The sequence below is a fragment of the Ovis canadensis genome, chromosome 1 (genome assembly GCF_042477335.2).
Source record: "Ovis canadensis isolate MfBH-ARS-UI-01 breed Bighorn chromosome 1, ARS-UI_OviCan_v2, whole genome shotgun sequence".
In the NCBI taxonomy this organism is placed as follows: Eukaryota; Metazoa; Chordata; class Mammalia; order Artiodactyla; family Bovidae; genus Ovis; species Ovis canadensis.
In genome coordinates, this window is record NC_091245.1 from 1,208,707 (window position 1) to 1,221,379 (window position 12,673).

The 12,673-nt window shown below is 60.0% G+C and overlaps 1 protein-coding gene across 3 annotated transcripts in view; it reads left to right on the plus strand.

Annotated features, from left to right (window-relative positions):
• Positions 1-12,673, plus strand: part of HDLBP (high density lipoprotein binding protein) — a 57,658-nt gene that overhangs the window by 27,335 nt on the left and 17,650 nt on the right. For 2 of the 3 annotated variants that reach the window (XM_069583252.1, XM_069583263.1), the window contains exons 2-5: positions 5,113-5,177; positions 6,224-6,336; positions 7,884-8,041; positions 8,773-8,988. In XM_069583252.1, coding sequence (XP_069439353.1) covers positions 6,261-6,336; positions 7,884-8,041; positions 8,773-8,988 — 450 coding nt within the window. In that variant the 5' untranslated portion in view covers positions 5,113-5,177; positions 6,224-6,260. Of the gene's footprint in view, positions 1-1,245; positions 1,403-5,112; positions 5,178-6,223; positions 6,337-7,883; positions 8,042-8,772; positions 8,989-12,673 lie in introns of those variants that run through there. The other variant, XM_069583244.1, reaches the window with a different exon arrangement.

Below are 12,673 nucleotides of genomic sequence, written 5' to 3' on the forward strand. Positions count from 1 at the left end.
CATCCTCCATTGCCAGCGATAATGGAAAGCCGCAGCCACCTTTAGGCTGAATGAACAACTGCTGGGAGTACCCCCCCCCCCAATTCTGTCTGTGCTGACAGAGCTCCACGGGGAGCAGTGCCTCTGGGCCTGCCTGCTCCTGCTCAGCTGCAGGCTTCCGCCTCCCTGAGCAGCACCTGTGTCTTGCCTGCTGAGGAGGGCCCTGGCCCAGGGCCGCTGGCACTGGCTGCCCTGCCCTGCCCTGCCCCTGGCATCGGTGGTGCCTCCCCTCACCTCCGGGAGGATTTTGCTTGATCTCCGCGCATGTCCGTCCCTCTAGGCCTGGAGTGAAAGTGGCTCAGTTCAGTCGCTCAGTCGTGTCCGACTCTTTGCAACCCCATGAATCGCAGCACGCCAGGCCTCCCTGTCCATCACCAACTCTGGGAGTTCACCCGAACTCAAGTCCATCGAGTCAGTGATGCCATCCAGCCATGTCATCCTCTGTCGTCCCCTTCTCCTCCTGCCCCCAATCCTTGTGTCCATCTGTTTGCGACCCCATGGATTATCGAGTCCACGGAATTCTCCAGGCCAGAATACTGGAGTGGGTAGCCTCTCCTTCTCCTGGGGATCTTCCCAATGCAGGTCTTCTGCATTGCAGGCAGATTCTTTACCGTCTGAGCCACAAGGGAAGCTGAGCTCTGACTAAAGAGGCCGTTGTGGAGGCATCTTGCGGAGGAGTGCAGACCTGGCTTCTCCCGCAGCCCCTGAGTGGAAGCCCCGGAAGGGGGGGCTCTGTTCTCCTGTTTGTTGTGTAGGGCTGGGTGCCTCTCAGGCAGGCCCCTTCTTACCTGCGAGAGTCCTTCAAGGAAGGAGGGTCTGCATTGCTGTAGGGAATTGAACGAGTAGCCAAGGACCCGAGGAGGAGTATTTTATGCAAGTGCAGGACAGAGGAAGAGTGTTTGGGCTCCAAACGTCGGGGCAGTGGGCTATTTGTCCGAGTCGGTCAGGCCCGCTCGTGCTCCGGCCTGTGGAAGTTGTGAATGGCTGGGGCCGGCAGCTCATTCCCTTTGTGTTGCCCCTCGAGGTATCCTGTTTCTTTTTTGGGTGTGGGGGACCCCGCTGCCAGAGCGGCCGCCCCTGCCCGCGCTTTGCGCAGGTGGCGGTCGTGCCCGACCCCGACGCCCCTCCGGAGCCGGGCAGCCTCCGGGTGCGGAGCGCGGCGGGCGGGGCGGCGCTGGCCGGCGGCGGGCGGGGCGGCCGCGGTCTGACGTGTCCGGGCGGGATTGGAGCCGCCGCCCTATATAGCCGCGGGGGCCCGGGCGCCGGCCGGAGGAGCCTGCCTGCGGGAGCGGCGAGCGAGCGGGGGTCCCGGCCTCTCCCGAGGCGAGCGGACGGACGCACGGACGGGCGGGTGCCGCGCGGGGTGAGCAGGCCGGGCGTGGGGCCGGGGCCGCGCGGGGACGTTGGGGCGCCGGGCTGCCGACGTGGAGCACCGGGCGGGGGGGGGGGGGAGGCGGGGGACCCTGGCAGCGGCCGCCCCGCGGGGCGCCCCCCCACCCCCGGCTCGGCCCCCGGCCCCGCGGGGCGCCCCCCTGCCGGCCGGGGAGGGGCGGCTACGTGTCACCAGTGCGCATGGGCCGCGGCGCTGGCACCGGCCGAGCGAGAAAGTTTCCCGAGTCCCGCGGCGCCGGCCCGCCGCCCCCCGCCCGCCGGCCGCCCCCCGCGCGTGCGGGCCGGCCCGGTCCCTGCGGCCCGGCCCGGGAGCCGCGAGGCGCCCCGACCTGCGCCAGGCCGGTGACGTGGGCGGCCCGCCGCCCCCTCCCCCGCCGCTCGCGCCCGGCGCGCCCCTCCCCCAGCCCGGCGGCGGCGGCGGCGGGGGCGTTGGGCCGGGCCCGGGGCGCGCCGCCTCACCTCCACCTGCGGCCGCCGGCCTGCTCGGCTGGGCGCGCCGCTCCCCTGGCGGCCGGAGCGCCGCTCGGGCGCGCCCCGGGGCCCGCGGACGAGACGGACCGCACGGAAAAGTACCGAACCCGGGCGGGAGGCAGGGCGGCCGGCGCGCTGCCCCTTTAAGCCTGTCCCCGCCCGCGGGCCCGCGTGGCCGGTGGGAGGGCCGTGCTGAGGTGGCATATGCGAGTCCCTCCCGTGGCCGGTGCGGCTGGAGCGCGGCCTCGGCCGTGCGAGCCGGGCTGCTTGCTCTCAAGTTCGCTCTCTCTCTTGAAAGCACCCTGAGCAGTCTTGTCCTCACCAGCTTGCGGTGGGGATCAGAGCGGAGAGTCGTGACTCTGCAGGGGGAGGCCCGAAGTCCTGGGCGCCCCCGGTCTCCTGGCGCCTCCGCTCTCAGTCCTGCGCAGGAGGCGCAGGAAGCGCTGAGGTCGCATTCGCTGGCTGAGAAAAAGTTCCTTCTGAACTACCGCTCCTGAGTTCCCTTTGCAGAAGACTTTCTTTTGAATGTGTAATTGAAGATATACAAGGGGATCAACTTGTATTTTCTTGGTTACAAGCAAAAAACAAAATCTTTCTCTTAAAGATTTGTCTGTTGTACCTTCGTTAGGACCAAACCTGTGTGACATCTTCACATATGCCATGACTTCCCGTGGGGAGGTGGGTGCTGACCATCCATCCTGTGGGAGCACTAGCCCGCTCTGGGCTGGGGGGAGCAGGAGAGAGGAATCTCCGCTTCTGTCTAGCCTTCTTTCTTTGGCTCTAGTTCTGCTTCTTACAAAGTTCCATTTTGAAATGTGGCTTTTTGCTGTGGGTATTTATACCCTGAGAAACAAGACTAAAGTCCAGGCTAAGGGTAGTTTGAGATCTGCATTAGGTGGGCCTGAATGCTTCCCTCAGGGAAGGTCATTGAGAGCACCCACAGTGATGGAGGGACTGGGCCGTTTTGGAGGCGTTGCTCAGATACTAGGGTCCCTCCCAGTCCTGGTTGGAGTGGCAGCAGCCAGCCAGTGAGGAGCTGCACCAGCTGTGTTTGGCCTCAGCTCCTCATTCAGGTCTCCTGGGACTTGAGATGGCCAGTGAGGGCGCCCAGGTAGAGGTGTCACCCGCCAGGAAGGCTCAGAGGGGGTCGAAAGACCTCCGGTGATGGGCCTCGTTCTGCGGGGGGCAGTTTCCTGGGAGGGGGCGTAGCAGGAGGGCTGAGGTCTGCACATGGCTCATCAGGTCGGCTCTAAGGTGGATTCTTTAAAGACGGGATCTTGAGATGTTTATAAGAAAAATAACAGCCTTCTTTGGTGAGATCAGACCTGATGTTCATCTGAGGCTCACTGTGGTCCATTCACCGCCATCTGTGACAACCGCTCGAAATGCGGAGACTAGAGACCAGTGTATCCTGTCAAACCAGCTTGGGGTTGGTTTTCTGTGGGTCCACTCTGTGCGCTCAACTGCCCTAGGGCCTGTGCACACGTGCGGGCATTCGGGGCTCTGATAGGCTGTCCCTCCTTGAGCCTCGTGGACTGAGGGTCAGTAGGGCAGCTGGCTGGGAGGAGCATGAGCGGCCGCCGCAGGAGTGGCCTGGTGTGTGACCCCAGGTGCAGGGTGGGGCTGGCACAGCCCTGTGGCTAGAGCGGACGTGGCGGTGGTCACCCCGCTGTGCAGCCTGTCCTGTCCGGGAAGGCAGGGGCTGGTCGGCGGCGGGCCAGGAGGGTGGCCTGGCATCGGGGCGGTCTTGGGGGTGAACCCGCCTCTCAGAGGGCGGGTGTGAGTGGGTTTTGAGACGCTGTTGGCACCAGGCGTGGGAGGCTCTTCAGGTGGAAGGTCAGCAGGCGCGGGGCTGCCTAGAGAGTGGGTGGGCCCCCGGGTCCCGGCATCAGTGGCACTTTCCCGGGAGCACCCGCGTCCTGGTCTGAGTGGGCTGTGCGTAGGCTGACAGCGCCCGGGGGACCCAGGGCAGCTCACCTTTCACCTCTGCCCGGTGTGGATGAGCATCCCTGTCGGTGTGATTTAATGGAAAAGTCTTTTTCCCTTGCCTTAGTCACTGAGACCTGCAGGTTAGAATCCGTCTGTAAATAAAATGGCCTCGGTCGTTTTGTATCCACCCTCGCCCCTCGAGGACCACGTGTTGTGTGTGTCTGACGGGAATGGGCCTGCAGAGAGGGGCTGGCCTCTGGCTCACAGAACTTCCCCCATGTGACTCAAGTCCTTCCTTACGTTTAGAGGATTTTGGGGTTTTGTAGTTTTTAAATCCTGAAATACCACAGGTCTGTGTCCCCAGCTGGGACATTGAGACCTTTCAAATCCAGAGTCGCTGGTGCAACCCCAGGGGCTGTGCACCTGCTTCCTGGCTCCTGAGCACACTTGTCCTGTGAGTGAGATTGGAGGTGCTGCTCGCCATTCGGCGGGGTGCTCTTGCCACGGTTGTGACTTCCCCGTTGTGGGCCGTGCCCGCCCGTGCAATGAAGTCTACTTCGTCACGTGCGTGTGGCAGCCTCGCCACCCTGAAGTCCCCCATGGCAAGGTGACCCACACCTCCTTCCTCACTGAGCAGTTCTTGGTCCTCCTAGGATGGCCTTTAAAGGTTCTTTCCAGCCCTGCTCTTTTATGGCCTGGTTTCTAAATCCCCAGTGGATTACAAGGGACTGAAGGACTTTTACAGGATAACAGCAAGAACAAAGTAACCACTAAAGACGCCGGAGCTCTTAGATAGTAGCCCTGCGTCCCCCTGAGGAGCTCTGTGTCCCGGCGTACTCACTCCGTCAGGACGCAGTGTTGCAGACCTTTTCCCTTTTGGCTCAGCGGAGACGAGCAACAGGAGGACGGGAAAAAACACTTACCCGCAGGGGAACAAACAGCAGTTTTGTGAGAGTTTTACTTCCAAGTGGTTGCGTGTGAAAGTTGCGGTTCCTAAGGGATCACTCCCTGGGCCCCGGGAAGGTGCCTCTGCAGCTCTGGCTCAGGCTCCGCTGCAGTGTATCAGTCTGAAGCAAGCGCGTGGCCTAATGGAAGGGCTGCCTCCTTTTTTTTTTTTCTGCCCCAAGAAATTTTCCTGGAATTGGTTAGTAGCCAAAGTGTAAATAAATAACACTTCGACCTTTTCTGGTTGAGAGGGAAGTGATCTGGGTTGTCGGAGGCAGATAAGTAACTTTTCTCTGGTTTTCTTCTTGCCGGTTCTCTCTTCCTGCCCCGCACCAGCAAAAGCTGGCAGGCTGACAGAGGCGGCCTCAGGACGGACCCTCCGGCTCCCGACCGTTTTGCTGGTGAGTGTGCCCGGCCTCCTGGCCCCGGGCTGTGTGTGCCCTTTCGCTGCGCATCGTCCTGGAGCTGCGCGCCGTGCTTCAGCGGGAAGCCCTGCCGCCCGCCTCCCAGTGTGGCGCGGGGCGTACCCCTGTGCCCTTTTGGGGGGTGGGCCATCTGGTTCCCGTTGACTTTCAATCTTTTCTCGTTTTGGGTTTGCTGAGGGTATCTGATTTTGGACCTTGCTTCCAGAGCTTAATTTTTTTTAATTTGGGGAGGGATCTTATTGAATTGTAAAAACGATGGGAAAAAAACTCACTGAAAATGACTTGAGTCTCTTACATTTTTTGCCTCAGTGGCACAGAAACCCTGGGAGCGCGATTGCTCCTCTTTGTGCGTTAGTGTTGGGGTGCAGCTGGAGTTGGGGAGGGGCTCCCCCGTGCCACTGAGCCCCGTTTCCACACAGGCGCTGTGGCGCTGAGAGCCGTGTGCCTGGGTCCTGGGGCCGCTCCAGGTGGCGTCTGGAGGCCGACTGTGGGGCTCCTGCCCGACAGCAGAGCCATGTGCCCTTGGCTGGCCTCTCCGCCGCCGCCTGAGTCCCCCGGCTGGGAGGCGCCCGCGATCCACCCCGTGCTGCCACGCTTGTCCCCAGAGCAGTGAGGCTGCTCCCCCACGGCTCCTTGTAGCTCCTGTCCTGCCGTGCATTGTATGAGCGTCGGGGTGTGGCGACAGCAGATTAGCCACGTAGCTGAGGCTGCTGCCAGCAGAGCCCCTGGGGTGGACCTGTGGCTGGGGCCGGGGGGGTCATGTGGGCGGGGGTTCGGACGTGGTCTCTGCGGCCCCTGGGGTCCTGTGCTGAACCTGTCGGCCACAGCCTGCGTCTGCTCCATCTTGGGCAGGGAGCCGGTTTTCCATTCCGTCCCCTGGTTGGAGTCTGGGAGGCCCCTCACGTTGGCCATGCTGGCGCAGGAAGCCAGGTGTCCCCTGCCAATGAAGTGGTGCTGTCGTTGGCTGTGCGCGCCCCTGGGTGGATGCCCCAGGCCTGCCTCTGACCCCCCTCTCCCCACAGTGGCTCACCCGGATCGAGTGGCGCCTTGAGACCAACCATGAGCTCCGTTGCAGTTCTGACCCAGGAGAGCTTTGCTGAGCACCGCAGTGGACTGGTTCCGCAGCAAATCAAAGGTGAGGCGCCTCCTCACTCTGCTGGTAACCATGCAGCCTCTGCAGAGGTGCCTTTGCGCCCTGTGTTGTGAGCGGGCCTGGGCCCGGCAGTGCTGTGGGCTCCGTTTGCACCGCCCTTGTCTGCAGAGTGAGATTGGCCACGGGTGGCGGACGGATTGACGACAGATTCGAAATGTGGACAGTGTGGCAAGCCAGGGGTCTGGCCTTCGTGACTGACGGGTGCTCTTTCAGCATGCCTCCTTCCCTCGTGTGGAACTGGACCCGGGGCGGCTGGCAGAGGCGGACGCTGGGCTGTCAGGAGATGCAGGCGTGGCACACGGGCCGCGGCGTCTCTCTCTCTGGTGCAGACGCCTGCCTGACAGTCTCTTCTGTCCCTTCAGAATCGGATGCGTATTTACGGCTGCAGGACAGCCTGATTTGAGGGCTCCATGTCCATTCAAAGCCCCTCATCTGGACCTCGTTTTTAGAAAATTTTCAGTTGAAAGAGTAGCTTGTTCTACTATTTGTTGTTCCTAACACTCCTTAAAACTTTTCCAGTAACGGAATTGAGTATCAGTTCCAAAGTTTAACTAAAATTAAAGATGTATTTCGTTAGTCACAGCAACTGCATTTTGAGCAGCTCATCTCCAGGCAGTGGACCAGAACTGGCCACTTGCTTTGGTCCTTGGTGCCTGCAGGCTGGGCCTGCCACGTGATCAAAGACCCTGTGGGGTCCGAATCCACTCGGGGTGGGAGCAGGCCCTGCCGGGCTCCAGCAGCTGCTCACATGGAGCCTTTCCTGGCCTCCAGGGCAGCCTGGCCACATGGCTGGGAGTGGTGACCTCGGAGTCGGACACAGGCCAGCCTGACCCCAGAGGTTGTCCCTCTGCTGTTGGCCCCTGCCATTGCCAGACACCGCCCAGCCCGGGACCTCCGGGCATGACCCAGACAGGCACATTCCTGCTGGTGTGGAGGTGTTGGGTCAGCATGTGGACGGTGAGGGCCTGTGGGTGGAGCGGGTGGTGCAGGGGCCCTGATTCCCCTGGGTATTCCCTGTGGGTGGCGGGGGCGCAGAGACGCCGCTCTCGCGAGAGCCCTTCCAGCATCGCCTGTGGCACTGGGCGCCGGCTGGAGTCTGCCTCAGGGTCCTCACGGGCAGTCTGGGCTGCAGCATTGTTTTCTCCTGCAGGTTTAAGAGCTGGCCATGTGCCAGGCATTGGGGGGGCATGGGACTTGTTTTTAAGAATACAAGATTAGAATAGTCTTGAGGGATGAAAAATCTGTGCCAAGGCCTGCCTTCCAGGAGCTCACCCCACAGGGAGTTGTGGGGCCCAGGGTCTGAGCTGAGACTCCCGGGGAGGCTGTGCAGGGGCCGGGGTGCCCTCAGGTTCAGAGTGGCCCGGCCAGTGCACACGCTGACCTTGAGGGTGCTGAGCCTGCCAGCCTTGGGGGCCCTGCCCCGTGGCTGAGTGAGGGGTCATTGTCAGCCGCTAGTACTGTCTCTTGGCATTGAAGCGCTCCTTGTGTTTTCTCCGTCTAATACTCTTGATCTGTGTTGGCCGGTCCAGTTGCCACTTTAACTTCCGAAGAGGAGAGCGACCCTCCAACCTACAAGGATGCCTTCCCCCCACTCCCCGAGAAAGCAGCCTGCCTGGAAAACGCCCAGGAGCCTGCTGGCGCCTGGAATAACAAGATCCGGCCCATCAAGGCTTCCGTCATCACTCAGGTAGATGCTCCGTCCCACTTCACCTGCCGCTCCAAGTAGGAAGCCATAGCAGCTGATGGGAAGCGGCTTGGTTGGTTTTGGTTTTGGCCAAGAGGCTTGCAGATTCCTCATTCCCTGACCAGGGGTTGAACCTGGGCCTTTGGCAGTGAAAGCAAAGAAGCCTGACCATTGGACCACCAGAGAAATCCCAGTAGGGTTCTTGAACATCAAATATGAGATTGCTTTGGGCGTGAAAAGGGGCCTCTGGATTAAGTCAGTCTCTTCCCAACCCTGCGCCCAGCCCGGGACGTGGGTCAGAACACGTCCTCCTACACACCCTGTGCCGTCTTCTTGTCCCACCCCAGGGTGGGCGGGGGGCCTGCGCCCACTGTCCCCACTGCACACGCCCCTCCTCCACTTGGCGCCCCCCGACGTGGCTGGCCGGGCCCTCCCTGTCTCCCACGCCCCTAGCCCGCCCCCCTCCCAGTTCACTGCCTTTGCTGACCTGGCCCCCTGCTGCGTGGTGTCCCATGTCTTCTTTTGTACTTGGGGTGGGGGTTTCCACTTCACTAGGACAGCAGCCCCCTGCCCTTGGGCACTTCCTGCTGGTCTCTTAACTGTCCTCCTAGACCTGGGAGCAGTAAGGAGGAGTGACAGTGAATAAACAGACTCATGCTCTGTACTCCACGTGTCCGGTTCCTGGGCACCTCTTCTGTCCCCTTAACCTTCCCACTTTGACCTTTTCTGAGCAGGTGTTCCATGTACCGCTGGAGGAGAGGAAATACAAGGACATGAACCAGTTTGGAGAAGGTGAACAAGCAAAAATCTGCCTTGAGATCATGCAGAGAACCGGCGCTCACCTGGAGCTGTCTCTCGCCAAAGACCAGGGCCTCTCCATCATGGTTTCAGGGAAGCTGGACGCTGTCATGAAAGCCCGGAAAGACATCGTGGCCCGACTCCAGACTCAGGTGCGTGCTCCCGGCAGGCCTCCCGGGGGGGGGCATCTCCCCCGGGGGGGGGCATCTCCCCCGGGGGGGGCATCTCCCCCGGGGGGCAGGGCTGGAGGGTCCAGGGTAGGACAGCAGCATTCAGAGCCCCTGACTCTGCTAGTGGTCAAGCAGCAGCTCGCTCATAGGCCCGGGACACCACCAGCTCTGCCCCGCAGGTGCAGGAGCTGAGAGCTAAGGGCCAGATGCTGGGGTGAGGACACGCGTGTGTAGATGAGCCAGGTGAGCCGGTTCTGGCTCTGGAGGCCAGCAAATACGTGAGCTGTTTAAACACACACTCCCCACCCTGGGCTTGGGAGGTCACCAGTGCCATCGTCCTTAGCCATCTGATGCCAGAACTTGGAACTGATTGGAGAACTATTGTCATAAAGAAGTAAATCAGTGATTGATGTTTTTCCCTTAACACTGAGGTGAATGCAGAGAATGTTTATTAAAATGTAGGACGGAGCTTTGGGTGGGCTCAGTTAGAAATGAGGGTTCTTCCAACCTGTTGCTGAGTCTCTTGAGCTTTGGGGGAGCTGGTCTCGGTGTAGGGGCTCAGAGATGGGAATCTGATGCATGGGGGGCTTCATGGGGGCACTGTGCTGTGGAACCCTGGGCTCTCACACTCAAAGCTGAAAGGAACGTTCAGGGAGTTGGTCAGCTGTTCAGTGTAGGGAGTGGAGAATGTGTCTCCGTTGCTGCACGTTGTGGCCGGTGCCGATGGGTCTGCTGGCCAGTGGGTTTTGACAGTGTCTGAGGCATTCCTCCCGCTCTGCTCCCCTCCGCCCCCCAGTTTTACTTTACAGCAAACCCCAGATACGTTCTCCTGCAAATAATTCCTGTGGGCTCCCTCTCCTCTTCTGTTTCACTGAATATAACCACATGTCGTCAGCTCACTGCTGAAAGTCGATGGCAGCTCGCTGATGTCCCCGCGTCAGCCCAGGCGGTGTGAGGGTTTCCCGCCGCATCTCAGGCGCCCCTCCCCGCTGGGTCCCCCCCGTGCCAGCTGAGGCTGCCTGCTCGCTCACACCCCAGCAGGACCCTCCTCACCTCGCCTTCGTGCTGCTGGTTGGCTTTGGGGGCACACAGATGTCTGGTGGTTCCGCTGCCCCCCATTTTCCTGAGCAGTGGGGGCAGACCTGGGGGCGTGGCTGCTTCCGCGCTCATCCTGTGCAGTGCGCGAGCCTGTGGGTGGCACTTCTGTGCCTGCTGCCAGTCTGCAGGTGGCCCGGTGTGCTCTCGCCTAGCCGCTCTGCCAGCCTTGCTCACTGCTGCCCAGGTTCACGCGGCTCAGAGACCTTGGCTCCCGAATCGTCGGGACAGGCACGATCCGTCGTTGGTCCTTTTCCCCTTGGTTTTCAGACCACACTGGTGCTCTGGGCGCCTTCACTGCGGGTCTGTGCATCCTTTCAGTGTCATCGGGAACTTCCGGCGTGCTGATTAGCTGTGTTTTCTGCAGAGCTTGCCTCGTCTCTGACCTGTGGGAACTCCTCAAGTGGGCACCGTGCCGCTTTCTGACATATCCATTCATCTGAACCACTTCCTGATTTCTCACCCAGAGAGATGTGTGACCTGCTCTTCACTGCCGCTTCCACAGGCCTGAATATCCCAGAGCCCTGGAGGCTCACAGTGGGGAGCTGCAGGAGCTCAGACTCAAGTGTCTTTTAGGATGAAAGGCATTTGGGCCCTGAGACCACTCAAGTAATTCTCTATCAAGGTTACGCTATCATCTTGATACATAGCTTGTGCTGTATCTGATACACAGTCAGGTTCATTTGCTTTTAGTTTATTTTCATTTTTTAAGCGTGCATGCTCAGTCGTGCCTGACTCTGTGACCTCGTGGACCGTAGCCAGCCAGACTCCTTTGTCCGTGGGATTCTCCAGGCAAGAATGCTGGAGTGGGCCGCTGCTTCCTACTCCAGGGGTCGCCCAACCCAAGGACTGAATTCACGTCTCCTGCGTCTTCCGCATTGACAGGCAGACTCTTTTTTTATTTACCCCTTGAGCCACCTGGGAAGCTTTCAGTTTTTTTAAAGTACTTAAACCTGTGGTTGCTAGGTGAGCCCCATATAAGGCCCTCCTGGCCCTGTTCTCCCCGCTGGGTGGCCGTGCTTGGTCTTTGCGGGTGTGTCCCGCCGCTGAGGCAGGAGGCTGCCTCCTGGTGCAGCGGGTCCTGTGGTGCGCACAACGGCGGGCCGTGGCTCCCGCCCCCAGACCGCTGCCAGGCTCAGGTGTGCTGGGGTGAGCGCGGGCATGTGGGGCTGTGTCCCACCACGCGCTGCGTGCACGTACGGTCTGCTGGTTTGCCCAGTGCATCTTGGGGGAGCTTTCCTAGCAGCGAGAGGCTGGTTCAGAGGGTACCTGCATCTGGAGTTGTGCTGAAGCAGCCAGGCACCCCTCCCCGCGGCGCCGTGTGCGTGCCCTCCTGTTGGCTTTCTCACAGCCTTGCCAGGGCCGTCAAACGTCAGGCTTTGGACTCTGAAAGGAGGCTGCTAATACTCTTAATTTACATTTTCTCTGTGCACGCTCTGTTCTCTTCCCTCTGCTGTCAAGTTCAAGTTGTCCGTCTGGCTCGAGGTGCTCTCGAAAAGCCCTTCCTCAGGAATGTATGTTCCCAGTAGTGCGTGCCCGTTTGCCATCTGTGTTTTGATCTTGGTATGTTTTGCTGTATGAGTTTCATTCCTACGTAGTCAGGTTCATTAAGTTTTTTTTTGTTGCTGCTAGGAAGGTTTCCTTTTCCTTTGGGTTGTAAGGAAGTTTATTCTTATTTTTCAGATGCTTGTAACGACGTTGCTATGTTTCCCTTCCTGGTCTGTTGGGAATTTGTGTGGATTAGCAGTTTTCCCGCGGCGGCAGGTCTCATCACGCCCTGCGTTTCCGTGCTGCCCTCGGCCTGCCCCTGGGTTCTGAGCTAGCCCGTCTCTCCGTGTGCTGGCGCTCTCTGTGTTAGTGGCAGTGGCTTTAAACTGGCACTGGGTGCAGCTACTGCGTGCCTCCAGGATGTCCTATCCTTTCTGTCCCCTTCTGTTCTGCCCTGTGTGCTTGCTCATCAGCTCTCTGCTCCGAGCGGCGCTAGACTCCCCAGGGTTGTGCCCTGACCTGGGGGCCACGTGTCCCGCCACCTCTGTTCTATGTCCAGCCACTGAGACGAGTGGTCTTCCTGTCGCGTCTTCTAACCACACGTTGTCAGTATGAGTTAGAGCTAATTTTTCTTTCTGTTCCAGTCAGTAAGAGTTGGGTGAAGTCGTGGTTTCTTCCGCCTTCCCTTGTGTGCAGTCTTGCGCCTCTTGCTGTCCGGCCTACGTCTGCTCCGCTTTCTCGTGTCTCCTCTCGAGGGAAACACTCTGGGCAGAGGGTGGGCGTGCAGGGCCTTGACACACGTGTCTCCCCCAAGCACAGCCTTAGGGTTGAGCGTGCACGTGTGCTTTATGTTAAAAATAAATATTCTTTGGTTTCTGTTTTCATGCACATTTTTGTCACGAAAGGATTTAAATTTTATAGAGTTGATTGTTTGATTTTTCTCTTCTTAGATCTAGAAACACGATGGATTATATAAATGGATTTCCTAACGTTGAGCCACTTTTAGGATAAACCTCATTTGCCCAGCGCTCTCTGTGCCATTTGCGAAGTGAGGGCCTTGTCACTGCCTGTGATAGGACCCGAC